Source organism: Thamnophis elegans, chromosome 13, assembly GCF_009769535.1.
Source record: "Thamnophis elegans isolate rThaEle1 chromosome 13, rThaEle1.pri, whole genome shotgun sequence".
Taxonomy (NCBI): Eukaryota; Metazoa; Chordata; class Lepidosauria; order Squamata; family Colubridae; genus Thamnophis; species Thamnophis elegans.
The window spans coordinates 25726592-25749852 of record NC_045553.1 but is presented as its reverse complement, the minus strand read 5'-3'; the positions used below and the strand labels follow the sequence as shown (position 1 = coordinate 25749852).

Here is a 23261-nt window from a genome sequence, read left to right as displayed (position 1 = left end):
TGGAATTTATCACCATTGTTTAGCCTAAAAAGACAAACAGCTTGGTCCCCGGAGGTTTAATAATGAAAGTTTGCAAAACCTAAATAACTGTAATTGGGGAGTTTCTCTGCTGTAGCAAGTTGAGCAACTGTGAATTCAAGTCCTGCCTTAGGCATGAAAGTCAGCCTAATTCACCTCATAGGATTGTTTTTGTTGTGGGGAAAAGAGGAGGGAGAAGGAGTGTTACGTATGTTCGCTGACTTGAGTTATTTATAAAAATAATAGGCGAGAGAGAGAGAGAGAGAGAGAGATAGTAAGTAGATGGATGGATAGCTAGATAGATTATATAGGTAAAATAGAGATAGATAGACAGACAGACAGACGATAGATAGATGATAGATAGATAGATAGATGATAGATAGATAGATAGATAGATAGATAGATAGATAGATAGATAGATAGATAGATAGATAGATAATAAATTATAGATAGATGATAGATTGATGATGGATAGCTAGATAGATGATAGATTAGATAGATAGACAGACAGACAGATAGATGATAGATGGAAGATAGATAGATAGATAGTGATAGATTGATGGTGGATAGCTAGATAGATGATAGTTAGTTAGTTAGTTAGTTAGATAGATAGATAGATAGATAGATAGATAGATAGATAGATAGATAGATAGATAGATAGATAGATGATAGATGGAAGATAGATAGATGGATGTAAGGAAGGAAGGATAGATAGATAGATAGATTGATTGATTGATTGATTGATTGATGATAGATGGAAGATAGATAGATGGAAGGAAGGAAGGAAGGATAGATAGATATAGATTGATGGATAGCTAGCTAGCTAGATGATAGATGGATGGATGGATAGATTGATTGATTGATTGGTTGATGATAGATGGAAGATAGATGGATAGATGGATGGATGGATGGATGGATGATAGATAGATAGATAGATAGATAGATAGATAGATAGATAGATGATAGATGATAGATGATAGATGATAGATGATAGATGATAGATTGATGATGGTTAGCTAGATAGAGGATAGATAGACGAACAGATGGATGGATGGAGATATATAGATACACACACACACACATACTCACCCACACATATCAGTTTAGTTCTATGTGTTATAAAAATTAATATTTGCAAAGTATTTTATGATTGATTGTGGCAGTCGTCTTTGTTAGCAATCCTAGTGGGCTTCTCTATGTAATGTCATCCCACTGTCTCTTTTCCACTACCTCAGATACAAGAGCAAAGGAACTTCACCCATTCCAGGGAGTCCCCTGTGACTGTGCTGCCTCCATTAAACGGCTCTCCATCTCCTGGTAGATACTCCTTCTCCAACCCTTGGGAGATCAGGAAGGACCAGGAAAGAAGTCCATCTTCCTATAACCGCAGTTACAGGTAACTTTGAATGCTTTCTAATGGATGAAATAGGAGAATGTAGGACAAAGATTTCCAACCTTGGCAACTTTAAGTCTGATGGACTTCATGACTGGCTGGAGAATTCTAGAAGTTGAAGTCCACCAGTCTTAAAGTTGCCAAGTTTGTACACTTTTAGCCTAGGAGATCTGTGTTCAAAATACAGTATACTACAGCTTGTTTGCTCCAAGAAAGTTTTTTCTCTCTTGCCATATAGAAATGATGCTGGGTTAGCATTGAACGACCATAATAATTACTTAACATATGCACTATATGGACTAAGGGACACGGTGGCTCAGTGGCTAAGATGCTGAGCTTGTCGATCAGAAAGGTTGGCAGTTCGAATCCCTAGTGCTGGGTAACAGAGTGAGCTGTTACTTGTCCCAGCTTCTGCCAACCTAGCAGTTCGAAAGCAGGTAAAAAATGCAAGTAGAAAAATAGGAGCCACCTTTGGTGGGAAGGTAACAGCATTCCGTGCGCCTTCGGTGTTGAGTCATGACTACAGAGAGGTCTTCGCACAGCACCGACTCTTCAGCTTTGAAACAGAGATGAGCACCGCCTCCTAGAGTCAGGAACCTCTAGTACATATGTGTGAGGGGAATCTTTACCTTTACCTTATGCTAGAGATTGCCAAAGGCTCCTCTATCTATAGTTCTTCCAACACTTTTTGCTTTACTTAAAAATAGCTATAGGAGTTAGGTTTTTTTTAAAAAGGACTTAAATTGCCTTTCCAAGTTTCCATGGAGGAGTGGGAGAAATATAAACGGATGAATTATTTTAACTAATTTCCCCCCCAACGGTATCATTTTAATGGTGAGCCAGAGGAGGAAATAAGTACAGGGAGCTGGAGAGAAAGAAGGGTTGAAGATCTTCCCCTTTCCAGGTTTCCACTTAGTATTGAAGTCAGAGCAAGTTATGAGGAGATGCAGTTGGGGGATAAGTTGCATCTGGATCTGATTTAATTCCGGGAGTCAAACCAGTAATTTATTTAGTTTGATTGTCTGGCCTGATTGTAGTCGGCCTTCTAAAGTCTTAGGGAGAATCTCATCGTTCTGATGGTTTGTGCCAGGAATTCCGTGTCCATCATTAATTCTGGACCTGCAAAGCAACCAGAAGTGTAGGTGTGTACACCCACGGAGAGAGGGAGAGAGAAGGGAGGGAGGGAAAGAGACAGGGAGGGAGAGAGTGGAGGGAGGGGAGAGAGAGAGGAGAGGGAGAGAGAGAAGAGACGAGCAAGGGAAAGATAGATTCAGTTGCCTCAATTCCACCCCGATGCAAGGGATTATGGGGCCATTGAAAGACCAAAAAAATTTTTTTTAAATAAAATTACAAAATAAATAAATAAATAATACTTATACCCACATACGTATATGGGAAACACCACAGGCTCGTTCAGATGTATACATGTACATGGCGAGAGAAACGAATCTTGCGAGTTTACCCGATGGATGGCACAAGGAACAAAGCTGTTACAGAATCTGGTAGTCTTGTGAGAAATACTTCGAAACCTGGAGAGTCGGAATCCAATATTTTTGTAGGGTTCCTGGTTAGGGGAAACTTGTTTGGCCCTGTTTATTAGCCAGTAGATTAAAGAGTCTGTTAGCCAGAAATTGCTCAATCAAGGTAGCTCTACTTTGATCGGAATTGTCCAATTTCACCACTTCCACTGCCAAACCACATCCCTTTCCTTTGTGTGTGTTTTCGGCTCCTTCCTTATTGATAAAAGGAAGGGCATGTGTGTCTTTCGCCTTTTTTTTATTATTGGTACATGTCTCTTCAAGAAGCAGCATAAAGAGCTATTGACAAGGGTTTGGGCGTGACTGCCTTGAACTCAGGGGTGGGCTTCAAAAATTTCAGCAATGGGTTCTCTGCTCAGTTGCTGAGTGGGCGTGGTTATGGTGGGCGTGGCCTAGTCAGCCTCCTGCATGGGGGGAGGGGCGTTTTTCCCCTTCCCCAGACTCCAGAGGCTTTCCTTGAGCCCCTGGGAGGGTGAAAACTGCCCCTAGAGGCCTTCCGGGAGGCCTGTTTTTCCCCCTCCCTGAGCCTCCGCGTAGGCTCAGAGAGAGGAGGGCCGCAAAGGCCCTGCATTTACCTCACATCCAAAACGGGCCGTGTGAAGAATGTTGGGAGGGGAGGGGCCAGCCAGGGGTGGGATTTGGACGTTCTCCGAACCGGCCATAACATTAGCTACGGTTCTCCCGAACCTGGCCGAACCCGTAGTAGCGTACTCTTGAACCAAATATATGAACATAGCCATTGTGGGAGTGCAGTTTGTACAGTCATTCAGTGGTGAAATAAAAAAAAAATTACTACCAGTTCTGTGGATGTGGCTTGGTGTGTGTGGCAGGGGAAGGATATTGCAAAATCTCCATTCCCAGCCCATTCCCAGCCAGAGGTGGTATTTGCCGGCTCTCTGAACTACTCAGAATTTCTGCTAGCGGTTCTCCAGGACTTGTCAGAACCTGCTGAATTCCACCCCTGTACTCATGTAACAGTATTGTCATATGCCCAGTTCAAATAAATCCATCCCAAGATGGAGGCCTCTTCGTTGAAGCTAATGGACCCCAATCTGCCATGCTGCTCCAGTGTGTTGTATTTCAATAGATGTTTTTCAGCTTCCTCAAGTTAAATCTATATTGTATGTTTTCAGATGATCAGAAATGGCAGTTCTGTGGGGTATTGCTCATTTTTCAGAGCAGGAATAGCATCTCTTTCTTTCAATAGTTTTTCTGGAGAAAGGTTTTCCAAGTCTTCACTACCCATTCAAAACAAAAACTGGCAACCAACTCCTGCCATTATTCAGGGATACTTGAACACCTGCTCACAGACAATGACAGTAAAGACATAGGAACTGGAAGGCTGGTACCAATTGGAGTAAACACCACCATAGGGACAATTGGCCTGGCAGTATAAGGCAGCTTCCTGCATTTTGTGTTACCTAATGTTTATGAATTGTGGTGTTTTCATTTCAAAATAAAAAGACAGCAATGAATCTGAATCTTATTTCCTTAAAGGGGTGGGTTCTTTTTTCCTTCCTTCCTTCCTTCCTTCCTTCCTATAGCTTTTATTATTCTTTCTTTAAAAATCTTAATAAGATTAATGGAAAACAAAACAGGAGCTAGTGGATAACTGGAAGTTGCATTGAAACAGTGGTCCCCATTTTACACCTGGTTTGCACTAACGATTATATTGATGAGTTTTCTTTTAATTAGAATCCTAAAAAGGAAAAAGGAAGATGACAATTCCACCTATACTTTTTAATGCGTTCTTCTAAAAGTCTTTATAGACGCAGGAAAAGTTGAGAGCCATCGATAGCGCCCCATCAGTGGTGTGATACAATTTTTTTTACTGCCGGTTCTGTGGCCGTGGCATGACTTGGTGAGCATGGCAGGGGAAGGTTACTGCAAAATCCCCACTCCACTAACCTGTTTTCCTGTGCAGTGAAACAGAAGAAGACCCAGCCAATCAGCTGGGACTTGGGAGATAGTGAATAGATCGGGGGCAGAGCCAGCCAGAGGTGGTATTTGCCGGTTCTCTGAACTATTCAAAATTTCCGCTACTGGTTTGCCACAACTGGTCAGAACCGTCTGAATACCACCTCTGTGCCCCATGCTTTGTTTCTGTTCTGCTAATGATCTTTCTTAGCTATGACCTGCTGGCTCTTAATTGTTCAAGAAAACTTAACAATTTACAGTAAAGCCACTACCATCTTAACAGAAAATGTACCTCAGTTAATTCTCCCCCCACCTCAGTTTTGGTAGAGTAGTCATTTTATCTCTGAAATTATGACTTCCATTTTAGATCGATTTCCCCTCTGCCAGAAAGCAAACAAAAAAAAAAACCCACACAAAAAACCAGCCAAACTGTTATTTTAGAAGAGATGTAAAAACATAAGTTTCTAAATCACCAAGTAGTTGGAACATGAGATTATGTTTATCTCCAAGCTGGTAAATTTTGCTAATTTCTCATAGAGGCTAACAGTTGATCTCCCGTGGTGTCTTTTGCTGGAAATGGGCAATATATGGGAAAGATGCAACTTTCTATCCAGGAGTATTTGCCCTATTTTGTGGGACTGATCGGGGAAGATTGTAGGGGTGATACCGAAATACAATCGTATCCTATTTATCTATCTATATGTTAAATGATTTTCTTTTATTCCAATTTCAGTTTAAACTGTATTTTATTCCAATTCCATTTTAAATTGTTTTTATCAGATTTTTAGTAATAAAAGTTGTATCTGGAACTGCACTTTAGGATAGAATAGACTAACAGAGTTGGAAGGGACCTTAGAGGTCTTCTAGTCAACCCCCCTGCTTAGGCAGGAAACCCTACACCACCTCAGACAAATGGTTATCCAATATCTTCTTAAAAACTTCCAGTGTTGGAGCATTCACAACCTCTGGAGGCAAGTTGTTCCACTGATTAACTGTTCTGTTAGGAAATTTCTCCTTAAGTTCTAGGTTGCTTCTCTCCTTGATTAGTTTCCACTCATTGCTTCTTGTCCTAACCTCAGGTGCTTTGGAGAATAGTTTGACTCCCTCTTCTTTGGGGCAGCCCCTGAGATAGTGGAAGACTGCTATCATGTCTCCCCTAGTCCTTTTTTTCATTAAACTAGACATACCCAGTTCCAGCAACTGTTCTTTGTATGTTTTAGCCTCCAGTCCCCTAATCATCTTGGTTGCTCTCTCTGCCCTCTTTCTAGAGTCTCCACATCTTTTTTACACTGTGGTGACCAAAATTGGATGCAGTATTCCAAGCGTGGCCTTACCAAGGCATTATAAAGTGCTATTAACTTTGATATGTCCCAAGGGCTAATGAATAAAGTAAACTTAACTAACTCATTTTGGTGCTGGGGGAAAGTACCCTTCCTCTTAAGAAGCCCTCTTCCTGTTATATTGTGTCTAAGCCCTCCAGATCTGCAAAATGTACTTTCTAGGCATCCTTTACTGTACTTCTTATTGGGCCAGGAAGTGTGAGGGTTAATCACACTTCGTCAGAGCTGCTGACGAAGGTCGAGACAGGGCAGGTCTAAGATTGTATGTTGAGGGAGTGTTCTGCCTGTTCCTTCAGAACGGGAGAGACAGCAAGACGGACTCCGAGCAACTCTGAGGATCAGAGGAAGAAGAAAAATTGGGGTGAGAGGGCTACCAAATTAGCTATTGTTGGGAGGGTTAATTTGCTGCGTTCCTAAATCTGGTTAGACTCCAGAGGCTGGTTCTGGCAGGAAGAAGTGAGTGGTGCAGGTGCTACATTACTCGTGCATTCCTACAAAAGGATCCATTTTCTGTTGGTGAGTCATATAGCTTTGAAGGACATGTCTGGATGAGATAAGCTTTTCTCCTTGGGCTCAGGTAATGGGAGAGCCTCTCTGCTGCCATCCCACTGACATGTCTCAAGGAGTGTGCTGGATCTTCACTGACTTCTTTTGCTGGTTGTGGTGGATCTAGTTTCCAGAGAGGAAGAGATAGCAGAAGTCTTGGAGGTACTAGAAGAGATAGAGAGCAGAAGTACTGGAGATACTGGAGGAGATAGACAGCAGAAGTACTGGATATACTGGAGGAGATAGACAGCAGATGTACTGGAGGTACTGGAAGAGATAGACAGCAGAAGTGCTGGAGATACTGGAGTAGATAGACAGCAGATGTACTGGAGGTACTGGAAGAGATAGACAGCAGAAGTACTGGATACACTGGAGTAGATAGACAGCAGATGTACTGGAGATACTGGAGGAGATAGACAGCAGAAGTACTGGAGATACTGGGGGAGATAGCAGAAGTACTGGATATACTGGAGGAGATAGACAGCAGATGTACTGGAGATACTGGAGGAGATAGACAGCAGAAGTACTGGAGATACTGGGGGAGATAGCAGAAGTACTGGATATACTGGAGGAGATAGACAGCAGATGTACTGGAGATACTGGAAGAGATAGACAGCAGAAGTACTGGATATACTGGAGGAGATAGACAGCAGATGTACTGGAGATACTGGAGGAGATAGACAGCAGAAGTGCTGGAGATACTGGGGGAGATAGCAGAAGTACTGGATACACTGGAGTAGATAGACAGCAGATGTACTGGAGATACTGGAAGAGATAGACAGCAGAAGTACTGGATATACTGGGGGAGATAGACAGCAGAAGTACTGGATATACTGGGGGAGGTAGACAGCAGAAGTACTGGATATACTGGAGGAGATAGACAGAAGATGTACTGGAGGTACTGGAGGTACTGGAAGAGATAGACAGCAGAAGTACTGGATATACTGGAGGAGATAGACAGAAGATGTACTGGAGGTACTGGAAGAGATAGACAGCAGAAGTACTGGAGATGCAAAAGGAATATGGCTGCAGGCCTGGAAGATTGGACCATATATGATGGATTTGTGGGTGTGGGGCACGTTCATGAACTTTCAATTGGGTGGGGAAAACGGGAAGATTTCAGATTCGGGTTTTCCCAGATGTGCCAACATGGCTCTCTTAATAAATGGGAACTTTGAGCAATACTTTGACTGGGACTCTGATTTACTTTTGGATGCTATTTGGAACCCTGACAAAAAGTCCTACATGAGTTCCATTGTCAAAGAAGTGGCTTCATGATAACATCTGTGCCTCTGGAGACCTGCAGCTTAAGAGCAGCCTACTAGGACTACGCTCAGCCCCTACCCTGGTCTGTCCCAACCATCCCTCTTCTTTCAGGCACTGTAAAGAGATGAAATACTAGTTTGTCCTGTCCTCCTGGATGAAAACCTTGAGGGTTTTTTGTTTCCTTCATCCTAAGCCTGACCTTACCTGTTTTGTCTCTCTCCAGCTTGGATACAGAACCGAATATGCACCATTTGGAAGGAGACTCGGAGGTGTACAAGCTGATGCAGGAAAACCGTGATACAAGGGCTGCGCCCCGGCAATCCAGCACTTTCCGCCTGCTCCAGGTGGCTCTGGAATTGGATGAAAAAGGTAAAAGAGGCAGAGGATGGACAGGGCACTTGTCTAGGGATAGAAGGAAGGGAGATACATGGCACAATTCGTTTTGTATTTTCATCCAAATCTATTCCAATCCATTTAATCCAAACCTATTCCAATCCAAGGGTGGCTCAGTGGCTAAAACACTGAGCTTGTCAATCAGAAAGGTTGGCAGTTCGGCAGTTAGAATCCCTAGCACCACATAACAGAGTGAGCTCCCGTTACTTGTCTCAGCTTCTGCCAACCTAGCAGTTCGAAAGCATGTAAAAATGCAAGTAGAAAAATAGGAACCACCTTTGGTGGGAAGGCAACAGCGTTCCGTGTGCCTTTGGCATTTAGTCATGCCGGCCACATGACCACGGAGACGTCTTCGGACAGCGCTGGCTTTTTGGCTTTGAAACGGAGATGAGCACTGCTCCCTGGAGTCAGGAATGACTAGCACATATGCGTGAGGGGAACCTTTACCTTTATTCCAATCCAGAGTTTTCTGCTGTAATAATTATGGAAACACACACTTGCAAAATAAGATTAGATTATGGAAAATGTTTGTAATAGGACAGGTAGCGTAAAAGGAGCTTGTTTTCTCATGTTCTTTTCAAAATCACAAGGTGAGGGTGGAGATAAGATAGAAGAAACCAGCTGGGGGGAAAAATATGAGAAACTTGGTAACATTACATGTGGTAGAGCCGAGGTGGCGCAGTGGTTAGGGTGCAGTACTGCAGGCTACTTCAGCTGACTGTTAGCTGCAGTTCAGTGGTTCAAATCTCACCGGCTCAGGGTTGACTCAGCCTTCCATCCTTCCGGGGTGGGTGAAATGAGGACCCAGACTGTGGGGGCAATATGCTGACTCTGTAAACCGCTTATGAAGCGGTATATAAGTCTAACTGCTATTGCTATTGCTATAGATCGGCCTTTAGAATTCATCGCTTCCTCATAATAATCTCCTGAGATAAAAGACGTGTTCCTTCCAGTTTAACATTGTTTACTGAGTTATAAAATATTGTAAGATATGAAATACAAAAGCAGATAGAAAAGCAGTGAGGAAGAAGAGGGAGGAAAAGAAAGGAAAGGTAAGAAAGAGAAAGAAAAAGACGCATTGACTTCCAATTCTCTCTGTTGCAGTAAAAGAAAGCAACAGCATCAAATTACAACTTTTTGCTTTTTCATCATAATATGAACAAATCTTGTTCCTTTTATTGCTGATCTAGTTTGCTGCTCTTTTTGTGTGTGGTCAAATAAGGGAGGAAACCTAAATTCAAGAGGCAGGTAAAGCAGCTTTTTAAGTCAGCCTCTGGATGGGCTATAATCTTTGTTGACAGACTACAGTAATCAGCCGAAACCTTTCATCTGGCAAACTTTTAATTGGTAGTTTTAAGATTGTAAGGGCATGGCTGTTTCTGACGGATGCCATTTTTTGTTCATAGGAAACAAGAAAATGATAAACCATTGTATTTCCCTGCTAAACCTATGTAGATATATTGGCCTGCTCAATGGGCCATTCAGAGATTGCTTCAGCTGATAACACTGACAGTGAAAGGAGAACAGATATGAAGTACCGTATTTTTGGAGCATAAGACGCACCTTCCCCCCCAAAAAAGAGGGTGAAAATCTGGGTGCGTCTTATACACTGAATGCAGCATTTTTGGCCTCCTGAAACCCCGCCCTCTTCACAAAAATGGTTGTGCAGAGGGTTTGGGAGGCTTGCAAAATGCTCCTGGGGGCTGGGGAAGGCAAAAATGAATGAAAAATGGGCTGGTTTTTGCCCATTTCCCCACCCCACCTCCCAGGAGCACTCTACAAGCCTCCCAAAGCATTATCATGCCGTTTTTTTTTTTGCAAAAAACAGGCCCATTTTTGCAAAAAGTGGGCTGTTTTTTGTTCATTTTTGGCCTCTTCCCCCCCCCCCCCAGCCCCCAAGAGCACTTTGCAGGCCTTTCAAACTCTCTGCATGCCTGTTTTTTCACAAAAAATGAGATGTACAGAGGGTTTGGGAGGCCTGCAGAGTGCAAAAACTTTTTTAAAAAATTCACCTCTTCAATCTTGGTGCATCTTATACTCCAGTGTCTTATAGTTTGAAAAATACGGTACTTCATGAAGGTGCAAGAACATATATACCACACTGGGGGTTGGACTAGAAGACCTACAAGGTCCCTTCCAGCCCTGTGATTCTATGAAAGCATTCATTCAGTGAAATATTTTTTTTGAGGCTGCAGATGCGATTTTTCATTGAGAAGAAAAAACACTTCATTTCTAGATCGATCTACATAGGATTGTACATTCTTTAAAAGCAGTAATGTGTTTTTTTTAATTACTGTTTGCTAATGTACCTTCTGTGATGCTTTGACAGAGGGCATGGCCACCCATTTCCCCAGCCAGCTCTCTCCCAATTTGCACAAGCCGGTTAGCAGTGCTACGACAGGGAATGCTCAGAAGCTGCACACCTGTGAGAAATGCGACAGCCCCATCACGTGAGTATGGCTAATCCTTAAGTAGGGTTTGATACTGATGGAATAAAATATGAAAATGCAACAACGGAAGGAAGGAAAGGAGAGAGACGGACAAGGAAGAGGAGAGGAGAAGAAAGGGAGGGAGGGAAAGGGAAAGAAGAAAAGGTAAAGGAGAGGAGGAAGGGAGGGGATAGTAAGAGTAGGAGAGAGGGCAGGAAGAGGGGAGGAGTAGGGGAGAGGAAGGGGAAGAAAAGAAAAAGAGAAAGGAGAGGAGGAAAGAAGAAAGGAGAGAAAAAAGGAGGGTAGGAGAAAGAGAGGGAAGAAGATGTAACGTTGTTGTAATATAAGATGGAAGTATGGGATGGCAGTAAGACTCTCGAATATATGATTATATCTTTAGGGGAAGAATGGAAGTATAAATGTTAAATGACAATGTATAACGCTAACAATATCTATGAGAAAATTATATTTGTGAAATGTATGTACTGTATGTATAAGAAAAATTAAAAACTTTGCAAAAAAAAGATAGGGTTTGATACCAAAGGGACTGGAATAGAGGGGGAGACCTTCCATTTCAACTATTTGAGGAGCTGCCACATGGAAGAGAGGGGGGTCGACTTACTCTCCAAAGCCCCTGAAGGCAGGAGAAAAAGTAATGGATGGAAATGTCTGTGGAGATTCTCCGTCATCCAGGTCACGGTTGTCCCAAAAGTGCTGTTTCAAGGGGCAACTGGACTTTCTTGGTTTTTCTTTGAAGATGTTTTGCTTCTCATCCAAGAAGCTTCTTCACCTCTCAAGAATCTTCTTGAATGAGAAACAAAAACATCTTCAAAGAAAAACAAGAAAATCCAGTTGCCTCTTGAAAAAGCACCTTTTGTTCTGTCCTAGCTTCCTGAGACAGTAAAAAGCACACACTTAGTCCCCAAACCCCTTTTTTATTTCAGAGGCTATGAATTATGTTCATTCACAGCTGTAATGAGTCACAAATAGTTTGTAAAGAGTCCAACAGAAGTCTGCCAAAGTCTTTCGGGATAAGGCTGATAAGCACCCACCTTTATCTCCCTTGAAGCGGTGCCAAAGACCTAATTGCCAATTAGCTTTGCAAGGCCACACAGAGCAAAGTCAAAACAAAGCTTCAGAAGGTAAACTGACCAGCATGAACTAAGTTGCTTCCTGCAAAGGCTCATGTGCCTTTGCTCATCTTTTATGTCCTATGGGAGGAGCCAATCACCTCCAAGCCTTACTTCTGGGTCATCCCTTTTGTCTTAAGTGCTCTTGCCTTCTGGCAGTTCTGCTCATGCACGGACTGGGAACAGAGGGAGTCTATTCCTGTACCTTGCTGATGTCCGACTCTGGAGGCTCCGGAGGCAGCACATAACTCCCAGATGGCCCTGGCTCCCTCTCTGCCTCCGATGCAGAGCCTTCATCAGAGCCTTCCCCAGACTCCAGAACTGGACCATGTTCCTCCCCAACCTTCTCTCTGTCTGACTCTGCTGCCAGCTCCATAGGCCGGTGGCGGACCACAACACCTTTGAGATAATGGATGGAACCTTATCAATAGCAATAGCAGTAGACTTATATACCGCTTCATAGGCCTTTCAGGCCTCTCTAAGCGGTTTACAGAGAGTCAGCATATTGCCCCCAACAATCTGGGTCCTCATTTTACCCACCTCGGAAGGATGGAAGGCTGAGTCAACCCTGAGCCGGTGAGATTTGAACCGCTGACCTGCTGATCTAGCAGTAGCCTGCAGTGCTGCATTTAACCACTGCGCCACCTTGGCTCTTATCAAAGAAAGATGCAACCTATAATTAAGGAGAAATTTCCTGACAGTGAGAAAAATTAATCAGTGGACTGACTTGCCTCCAGATGTTGTGGGTGCTTCATCCTTGGAGGTTTTTAAGAAGAGATTTGACAGACATTTGTCTGAATGCTATAGGGACTTCTGCTTGGGTGGGGGCATGGACTAGAAGACCTCCAAGGTTCCTTCCAGCTCTGTTATTCTGGTAAGCAAAGAGAAGAACATGGGACAATTTGATGGGCTGGACTACAGCCCTTTGTGGCTGGGCATTATGCTAGCTTGGTCCATTGCAGGTAATCCTTACATAGTGACCATTCAACATTTTGACTTGACTGAAAAAAAGTGGCTTATGATCTGTCCTCTACCTATGGCCATTACAACATCCCGGATCACAGTCCAGGCACATGCCAACTGGCTCACACCTATGACCATTGCATCATCCTGCAGTCACATGATCATCCCTTGTGACCTTCCCAACAGGCTTCCAAATCGGCAAGGGGGAAGCTGGCAGGAGGTTGCAAGCCATAGTCGTGTGATGTATCACTTAATGACCACATCCAAAAGGGTCACAACATCAGCTGCAACCGTAGGATACCTCACTTTAACGATCGTGTCGCTTAACGAACTTTCCAGTCTCTTATTTGTGGTCCTAGCTTGAGGATTACCTGTGTATATGAAAAAAAATTTCAGGTTGCAGGAAATTGGATTTGACTCTACACCCTTCAACAGGGCAAAGGGTTTGTTATTTATAGCCATCCAGCAGCTGTTTTCAGAGGGTGTGAAGGGCCAGCATGCCCTGACAATGTGTAATGAATTTCTAGCAGGAAACTTTCATTTAAAAAGGAAAAACTTTCTTTTAAATGAAAGTTTAAATTTCTAGAAACTTTCATTTAAAAAGAAAAAAAAACACAGAAAGGAAAAGAGCTGGGGATGGTTTGGTAAGGGGAAGGGTCTATTTTGAAACAGTGAGCAGCTTATCTGCTTTTGAGCCATGAGCATGCAATGGTTAGAGTGCAGTCCTGCAGGCTACTTCTGCTCACTGCCGACTTCCAGCATTACGACAGTTAGAATCTTACCAGGCTCAGAGCTGACTCAGCCTTCCGTCCTTCCGAGGTGGGTAAAATGAGGACCCAGATTGTTGATGGCAATAAGCTGACTCTGTAAATCACTTAGAGAGTGCTGTAAAAGCACTGTGAAGAGGTATATGTCTACATGCTATTGCTATTTGGGGTTAATATTAATAATTTATTAAACAAATTATTTTGCAAAAGTGGACTTGTTTTTTTTTTCTTTGAAAACATTTTGCTTTTCATCCAAGAAGCTCCTTCAGTTCTTTGGAACGTTTTCAAAAGGGGGGGGAACCACAAGAAAGTCCAGTTGTCTTTTGAGGAAATAAAAAAAAAACCTTTGGGACAACCATGACTTGGACGATTAGGAATCTCCATAGCTAGTTTATTAAACATCTATGCCTGCTGAATGAGCGACTCTGGGCAGCTCACAAGGAGGAAATTGCGATAAAAATCAATCCAAAATAACAATAAACAATGGCAATGATGATGAACCTGTTTTCCTTCAGAACAATTGTTCCTTCTTCTTTTGATCTTCAAAGGACTCCTTGTTGTTGCTGTTGTTAGTTGCAAATTCATATCCGACCCATCAGGACCTCATGGACAACATTCCTCCAGGCCTTCCTGCTCTCTACCATTCTCTGGAGTCCATTGAAGCTCACGCCTGCTGCTTCAGTGACTCCATCCAGCCACCTCCTTCTCTGCTGTCCCCTTCTTCTTTTGCCCTCCATCGTTCCCAGCATGAGGCTCTTCTCCAGGGAGTCCTTCCTTCTCATGAGGTGGCCAAAGTCTTTGAGTTTCCTCTTCAGGATCTGGCCTTCTAAAGAGCAGTCAGGGTTAATCTCCTCCAGGACTGACTGGTTGGTGGTAGAACTTCAACTTGTGGATTGCTGGCTGGGAATTTCTGGAAGTTGAGGTCCACAAATCTTGCCAAGGTTCATCATCCCCTGCTGTAGATGCTAGTCCTGTGATGGCAAACCTATGGCAGGCGTGCCACAATTGGCATGCAAAGCCATCTCTCCGGACACACCAGCCGTCACCCATTGCTCCGTGATCTGGCACACATGCTGGCCGGCCAGCTGGTCTTTGTGCACGCAGGAGTGCTGGAAACCCTGGCGCATATGCGTGTACCGGGAAGCTGCTGTTTGTGCACGCATGTGCACCAAAAACCAGAGAACTAGGTGACTGGTGCACATTCGTACACCAGAAAATGGAAGCTCAGCTTCCCAGCATACGCATGCGAGAAGGGGGACTGCTCTTCTGATTTCCAGCACTCCCCCACGCACGCATGCTCCCCTTTCAACACTCAGTGCTGAAAAGGCCTGCCAACACTGTGCTAGTCCTTCTCACGAGATTCTCCTCTGTCTTCCCCAGATATCAAGCTGTGAAAATTCAAGAGAACCGCTACCGCCACCCGTCTTGCTATGTTTGCACCGACTGTGGGCTCAACCTGAAGATGCGTGGCCATTTCTGGGTTGGGGAAGAGATGTACTGCGAGAAACACGCCCGCCAGCGCTACCAGAGCCCAGAAGAGGGTGGCACCATCCTGGCTGTCTATTCCCAGTCTTAAGAGGATAGCGGAGCTCGGGAGGCTGAAGGGGAACGCCGCCTGGGATCTATTCAAAGTTGCTTCTCGCGAAACGCGATTCAGCCCTTTAAAGACATCTGCAGGAAAGGAGGTTTTGGGGAAAAGACAGCAAGGACCACCATCGCAACTCAGAATGCCTTTCAGGGACCTTTGGGGAAGGCGTTGAGGGAGGGAGAGGCAAAAGGCTTTTCTTTTCTTTTCAACTACATAGTTTCATCAGTCATTCTTCAAGAAACAAATGTTTGCTGGTGTGGACATTTGTCTTTTGACAGCTTCAGGAATGATGCTTCCCGCTGTGCCAAGTCGGCCTGAGTGCCTGGATTCTGGAAAGTGATTTGTTGTGCTTGTATTAATCCTGGTTTGGTGGCAGCAGCTCCCAGAAGCAATGGGGGGGTGGGGTTCTCTTAATTACTCAGCTCTGTGGCTGGAAGCACTTCTGTCTTGCCCCAGTTTGCCAAACTCCCTGCCCCATGATGCAAATTTTAAGACTGAAGGAATACTGGAATCTCCCTGGGTCTTGGATGGCGTGGATTCAACTCCGAATGCTGACTTTCCCTGTGATGCTTCTCTTTAAGATATTAAGCCAGATCTCTATGTGAAATATAATATATATATATGTATGTATATGTATAAGGATGGATAAAACAATCACCTCACGCCTGCCTTTGCTCCTTACGTCCTGGCAACCATGTCCTTCTGAAGTCAGGAAGGAGTTTTTATAATTTCTAGCACAGGTAAATGCCCCATCAGCGTTGCCTGAATATTATGGATAGGGAGAAAATGTTTGGACCAAACGTAATTTCTAATGTTGGATTTTCCCCCTTACCAGAGGGAGCCCCCCTGTACTGTGAAGCCTTTACCATGGCAACTCCACTGTGCTGTACAGTAGAAGCCATTTTATGGCAGTACAGTAGAAGCCATTTTAAGACACAACAAGCTGTATCTTAACACAACAAACCCCCCAAGAGGTTTTAGGGGTGTCTTACCCCCACAGTAACTGTTTCTAGAAAGTAAGTCATCTGTATACCAAGTTCAGTTGAAATTGCTTGAGCCATTCCAGCGTTCTGCTGGAACATACACACGCAGCCGGATAAGTAGATAGGTGGGTGGGTGGGTGGGTGGATAGATGATAGATAGATAGATAGATAGATAGATAGATAGATAGATAGATAGATAGATAGATAGATAGATAGGAAATGAAATGAAATGAAATGAAATGAAATGAAATAGGTTTGGCTGCAAGCTATTGCAATAACTGCTTCAGGATCATCTGAACGCTCTTTATTAATATGGATATAATGAGATATTGAGAGAGAGAGAGACAGACATGTAATTGCTTCCCTATCACCTGAGGCAAGGGTGAGCAGAATAAGGAGTTGCACAAAGATAGTCCTTGACTTCCAGCCATAATAGGCCCAGGAATTATGGTAAGTTCTGCCAGTCATTAAGTAAGCCTCCAAATGACCGCAGCCTTTACCTTTTTTGAAACAGCTGTTAAACGCCGTGAGGATTACACAAACAGACAAAAAACACCATACATTGCAGTTGTGTCGCCACAGGACTCTGCAAATGACCATAAATGTGGGCCAGTTGCCATGCCAAACACCCCAAATGCAATCACGTGATTGTCAGAACTTTGAAATTTTTTGGGGGGGTGGGGGTGGAGAGTCTGGTGTAACTTCAAACTGTCACTAAGCGAGAAGTCGTAAGTCAAGAACTATCTGTGTTTATGTATGTCCCAGGGTATGGGGGTGATGAGGTGGCTGGCTTTCTTTTTATTTGGGGGGAGGGTATTAGAGAGGTGACTTCAGTCAAGTATTCTAGCCAGTTGCAATGCTCAGCACATTGAAGTGCTGCTGTTTTCGGTTACCTGCCTGAATAGTGAGAGAACCTCACCTGTGTAAGGCTAAGTTGCAAGGTTCACTTTCTGATGTTCTCATTTCCTTAATAGGAGTTCAATGGGGCGTTGAGGTTGCATTTCCTTTGATTGAATACATAACAAGAGTTGCCATCCTTCCTCTTCCCGGTGGCCGAATGCCATTTCCAGAGGCATTGAGTTATTCAAAACCATACTTGGAAAACAGCTGCTCTTGTGCTGGTTCAAACGCATTGTGGTTTTCCATTGTGCCAATTGCACTATGTACAATGAGTGGTGTTATGACTCCTAATGTTTTCTACAAGGTCTCTTTTTCGCTCCCACCTACCCTATTTTTGGAGTATAAAACACATCGTTTTCCCTCAAAAAAGAGGCTGAAAATCTGGGTGCGTCTTATACACTGAATACAGAATTTTTTGCATCCCGAAACCCTGCCCCCTTCACCAAAATGGCCATTCATAGCCTTTAGTAGGCTTTCAGAGTGCTCCTGGGGGCTGGGGAGGGCATAAATGAGCAAAAAACGACCAGTTCTGTGGGCGTGGCTTGGTGGGCGTGGCAGGATACTGCAAAATCCCCATTCCCTCCCCACTCCAGGGGAAGGATAGTGCAAAATCCCCATTCCCATCCCAATCTGGGACCAGACAGAGGTGGTATTTGCCGGTTCTCCAAACTACTCAAAATTTCTGCTACCGGTTCTCCAGAACCTGTCAGAACCTGCTGAATTTCACCCCTGGTCCCAGCTCTTTATATGCATCTTTGCCTAAAAACAAGACAAAACAATTAAATCTTATTATTTACATATGGTGAAACTGCAGGGGATACTGCAAAGGTATATATTTTGAAGAAAAGGAAACCCCGAAAGGGCCACATATAGGTAGTTACCGAGTTACAACCAGAATCGAGCCTAAGATTTACGATGCTAAATGAAACATTTGTTAAGTGAGTCTATCACATTTTACAACTTTTCCTGCCGCAGTTGTTAAGTGAACCATCACATTTGTTAGTAAGGCGGTTGCTAAGTGAATCTGGTTTTCCCCATTGACGTGGCTCTTCAGAAGGTCACAAAAGGGGATCATATCACCCCGGGGGACACTGTAACCACCATAAATATGAGTCAGTTGCCCAGCATTTGAATTTGAAGGTTGTAACTCTGAAAAACAGTTATCAGTCGCTCTTTTCAGTGCTATTGTAACTTTGAACAGTCACTAAGTGAACTGTTGTAAGTCGAGGATTACCTATATATGCTATGGCTCTTTGTAAATGAACAAGAGTGTAAAAAAACTTCCACTGCATCACAAAGTTGGTTAGCAGAACATTCATTTTCAATGTAGTGTATTCAGCTAGCCAGTAGAGGGCGCTCGTCACAAAGAAGAATTGTGCACTTGGCTGCAATATTTCAGCAGATTCCTTAGCTTTTGTATCCTTCCTGGTCCTCCAACACAGAACTTGCTTTTAAATATACATTCAGCATATTAGTTTGTGTTTTGGAATGATGCTCTTAGATACTCTACTGTTTACAAGTTTGGGGAGTAATCTGATAAACACAGATCTTTTTTGTTTTATTCATTGCATTCACCTGCTTTCATCCCATCACAAACCATGTCGGTTATCCTGGAATGTAGGGTGCATCTAGATCAGTGTCACCAACTGGTGGTCCACGAGAAAATGTTGGTGGTCCACAGAAAAATTATTTGCATTTTTTTATATTGCACTAAATTGGGGGTCCTCAAACTATAGTCCATGGGACGGATACGTACAATGAATGCTTGTGATGCTGCAGAGTCTTCCCCTTCGGAGGCTTTTTGTGTCGGTCGGAAGGGGGCAGTAATTCTGACTTGGGGTCTGCTTCAGCCTCCTGGTGGGGGGCTTTGGGCGAAGGCTGGAGGGAAGCACCACTGGTGGCGAAGAGCCAGAGGGCCTCGTTCCAGTGGGACTGCATCATGGCCTGGAACTGGCTGATCATCTCAGCCCAGTGAGCCTCCAGGTGCCAGTACCTGGCCTTGCACTCCCACAGGTCTTCCCTCTGTTTGGAAAGCCTATGTTTGTAGTCCTCAGTGAGGTGTTTCTGCTGAACCTCCTTCTCGGTCAGAATTTGAAGTGTGCCAGCTGTTTTGCCAACTCTTTCTCATGGTGGCTGCTTAGCTCCAACAATTGCTTCCTGTTGGGGCCCTAAGGAGCCCGGGCAGGGAGGGGAGTGGCTGGGTGGGGAGGATTGAGTAGTCTTGCGAGGGGCCCCTTGAAGTGAGTTGGCCACACCCACCCAATCACATGACCACCTAGCCATGTCCACCCAGCCAGTCATTAGGCAGATCATATTAATGGTCCATGGGATTTAAAATTATGAATTTAGTGGTCACTGAGGTCCAAAAGGTTGGTGACACGACCTAGAAGATACCAGGGGCTCAAGTCACCTTGTCTACTTAAGGACATGATTGACAAACTGGAATAAACGTGGCTTTGCAGCACTCCCAGGAATGGGAGTTCCACGCTGATGATTGTAGGAGAATTCGCATTGAGACTGGCAGTTTCAGGAGACAGAACGAGTTCTGTCCAGTGAAAATTATCTTTGTATTACCCCCTCCACTATTATGCCAAGGACTCCCAAGGTACCAAGAAAAAGTCTTCTGAAGGGGATGTGTACTTTGAAAGCCACCTGTTTTAGGCCAAGTATTCTTCAACATCTTCATCAATGAATTGGATGAGGGAATAGATGGGGAACTCTTCAAATTTGCAGACGACACCAAGCTGGCAGGAATAGCCAACATTTCAGGAGACAGGCTCAAAATAGAGAAGGATCTTGGCAGACTTGAATGTTGGTTGCTATCTAATAAAATGAAATTCAGTAGTGAAAAAAGGAAAGTTCTACCTTTAGGCAAGAAAAACAAAATGTACAGGTACAGTGTGGTACCTCGCTCCAAGGTAGTAACTGTGAGAGGGATCTTGGAGTCCTCTGCTCGCAACAGAATACCTTATGCAACCAGTTTGAAATTTTGGGCTTAGACAACTTAGAACTACGCCACCTTTGGTTTGACCTAAGTGTATAAAATTATCTGCTATAATGTCCTACCTGTCAATGATTATTTCAGCTTCAACCACAACAACACATGAGCACACAATAGATACAAACTTAAGGTAAACCGCTTCAAACTCGATTGCAGAAAATGTGACTTCAGCAACAGAGTGGTCAACACCTGGAATGCACTACCTGACTCTGTGGTTTCTTCCCCAAACCCCCAAAACTTTAACCTTAGACTGTCTACTGTTGACCTCACCCCATTCCCAAAATGTCTGAAAGGGGCATGTATAAGTACACCAATGTGCCTACCGCCCCTGTCCTAATGTCCCCTTTTATTCGTATCCATTTCATGTTTTCCAAATCATGTTTATAGTTATAGATGTTATCTAATACATGCTTGACGGAATAAATAAAGAAATAAAACTCATTTAAATAGGAACCAGTAATGTGCTGCAGCTGCCAAAAAAGCCAACCCAGTTCTAAGCTACAATAACAAAGAGATAGACTCAAGATCACATGAAGTGCTAGTACCCACTTTATAATGCCTTGGTAAGGCCACACTTGGAATACAAGTCTACAAGAAGGAACCTCAGCTGGTTATAAAGGTGGCACTTCAATAATCCCAGTTAAGAACAGGAGGCTTCTGAAGTTGAGTAAGTAAGTAAATAAGTTGACTGACTTACTGCTTTATGATGCATGTATTACATGGCAGGATTCCCAGGCTGCTCCTGGACAGCCCCCTTGTCCCTGGGGGGGGGGGGCTGTGAATGAGGAATGGTGTGCTTTATAATGAATAGGAGAGACAATGGCACTTCTGACACCAGGAGCCAAGGTGGCGCAGTGGTTAAATGCAGCACTGCAGGCTACTTCAGCTGACTGCAGTTCTGCAGTTCGGCTGTTCAAATCTCACCGGCTCAGGGTTGACTCAGCCTTCCATCCTTCCGAGGTGGGTAAAATGAGGACCCGGATTGTTGTTGGGGGCAATATGCTGACTCTGTAAACCGCTTAGAGAGGGCTGAAAGCCCTATGAAGCGGTATATAAGTCTAACTGCTACTGCTATTGCTATTCTGACACCAACAGGAATGCTTTATCATGTGTTGCTTTGAAAGTAGCTGCATTCTATTTACACAGGAGGCACAGTGTGGATTGCCCATTTGGCCTGAAGCCTTGTGACTCTTCCTTCTTTGCACTCCTTTCATTAGGGCGCAAGCTTGCAATTAAGTCATCTCTGCTCAACAGAAAGAAGTCATCGTTCCCATCTGCACAAAGACAGACTCACCTGATACCATCTAAGTGACATGTTTACCAACAATATATATTTATGCACATCAATACATAGCTGTGGTATGAGAGCCAATGCTGGCTGGGGAATTCTGGGAGTTGAAATCCACAAGTCTTAAAAGTTCCCAAGTTTGGACAACCCTGGTCTAGTGGTTAATAAACCAGGCGATTGTGACTCTCTATGGAGATTCTCAGTCATGGTTGTCTCCCATCTCAAAGGTGCATTTCAAAAAGCTCTTTTACTCCCCCCCACTTAAAAACATTTAGCGTCTCATCCGAAGTTCCTTCAGTTCAGAACTAGAACTGAAGAAGCTTCCCAGATTAGGAGTGAAAGGTTTTCAAGTGCAGTGGGGAGGGGGATGGAGGGAGAGAAAAGAGGAAGGTTTTGGCGAGGAGAGAGAGAGGGAGGGAGTGTGAGAGGAGGAGGAAGGTTTTGACTGAAAATAGAAAAACAAACCAAGGTAAGGATAGGGAGGGAAGCCTTTTTAACAGGGAAAGGGAAAAAGAGCCCTGATAGGATAGCAGAGGCTTTTGTGGGGAAAGCCTGAGGGAGAGAAGGGGAGAGGAGAGGCTTTTGTGGGGAAACCCTGAGAAGAGAAGGGCATAGCAGAGACTTTTGTGGGAAAAGCTTGAGGGAGAGAAGGGGAGAGGAGAGGATTCTGTGGGGCAAGCCCAAGGGAGAGAATCTGTGGAGCAAGCCTGAGGGAGAGAAGAGGAGAGGCTTCTGTGGGGAAAGCCTGAGGAAGGGGATAGGATAGCAGAGGATTTTGTGGGGCAAGCCTCAGGGAGAGAAGAGGCCTCTGTGGGGCAACCCTGAGGGAGAGAAGGGCATAGCAGAGGCTTCTGTGGGGCAAGCCTCAGGGAGAGAAGAGGCCTCTGTGGGGCAACCCTGAGGGAGAGAAGGGCATAGCAGAGGCTTCTGTGGGGCAAGGCTGAGGGAGAGAAGGGGATAGGATAGCAGAGGCTTCTGTGGGGAAAGCCTGAGGGAGTTGCCCCACAGCTCCCTAGTGGCTGTCTGAATTTTGGCAGTTTAGATATGGGATCTCTATCTTGGATGGTCCTTAATGGAAATCTCTCTGCCAAAGCAGTGTAGTAATTTGCATTTATTTGAATAGCTCCTCTCTAAAGCAAAACACAACACAGGGATCCAAGGAGTGACTAAATCTTTGGCAGTCAGGAAGATGCTGAAGAGATAATGAAGCTTAGGTATGGGGAGCTGAATTCCAGGCTGATCCAAAATTACATTTGGAGAAATTGTGTTCCCGTTCTGCATAGCTGTTGGGTTACAACAACTTATTTTCATCTGCATGTATCACCACCTAAGATCCTCCTCTTTCTGGTTGTATTTTGGAGGGATGGGGGAGCGGCAGAATAAAAGGATGATTAATTAGTCATCAGTAAAACATGTGCTTGAGTTAGCAAGGAAATAATAAGTTCAGGTTTCTGGGGTAATCCTGGTCACTTTATTTGTTATATTCCTGTTGATGAAATCCCACAGGAGTATAACAAAGATTTAGTTATAGCAAAGATTGCTTTTGATTCTCAAATTTAAAGAGGTTTTTGATTCTACAATAAGTACTGCATCTTCTAATATACTTGTAAAGCATTGGGTTTAAATTTGCTATTCGGACACTACTGATAAATTCCACTGTCCTAAATGGCTGCAAACTAGAATATTTCAAGTCCCTTTTTTCTATAGAAATGCTCTCTTCTGCTTAGTTATCTTCTTAAGAGGCTATACTCTAATTTCTACATTACTTAGGTTGGTTACCATTATGCAAATCGGCCATTAA

General features: G+C 43.9%; 1 protein-coding gene across 1 annotated transcript in view; it reads left to right on the top strand.

The window, feature by feature from the left end:
- Nucleotides 1-15950, top strand: part of PDLIM2 (PDZ and LIM domain 2) — an 82302-nt gene extending 66352 nt beyond the window's left edge. Inside the window, exons 7-10 of the mRNA XM_032229190.1 lie at nt 1254-1414; nt 8242-8387; nt 10741-10861; nt 15081-15950. Of these exons, the coding sequence (XP_032085081.1) occupies nt 1254-1414; nt 8242-8387; nt 10741-10861; nt 15081-15276 (624 nt within the window). The 3' untranslated portion in view covers nt 15277-15950. The remainder of the gene's footprint in view (nt 1-1253; nt 1415-8241; nt 8388-10740; nt 10862-15080) is intronic.
- Nucleotides 15951-23261: the final 7311 nt, after the last annotated feature.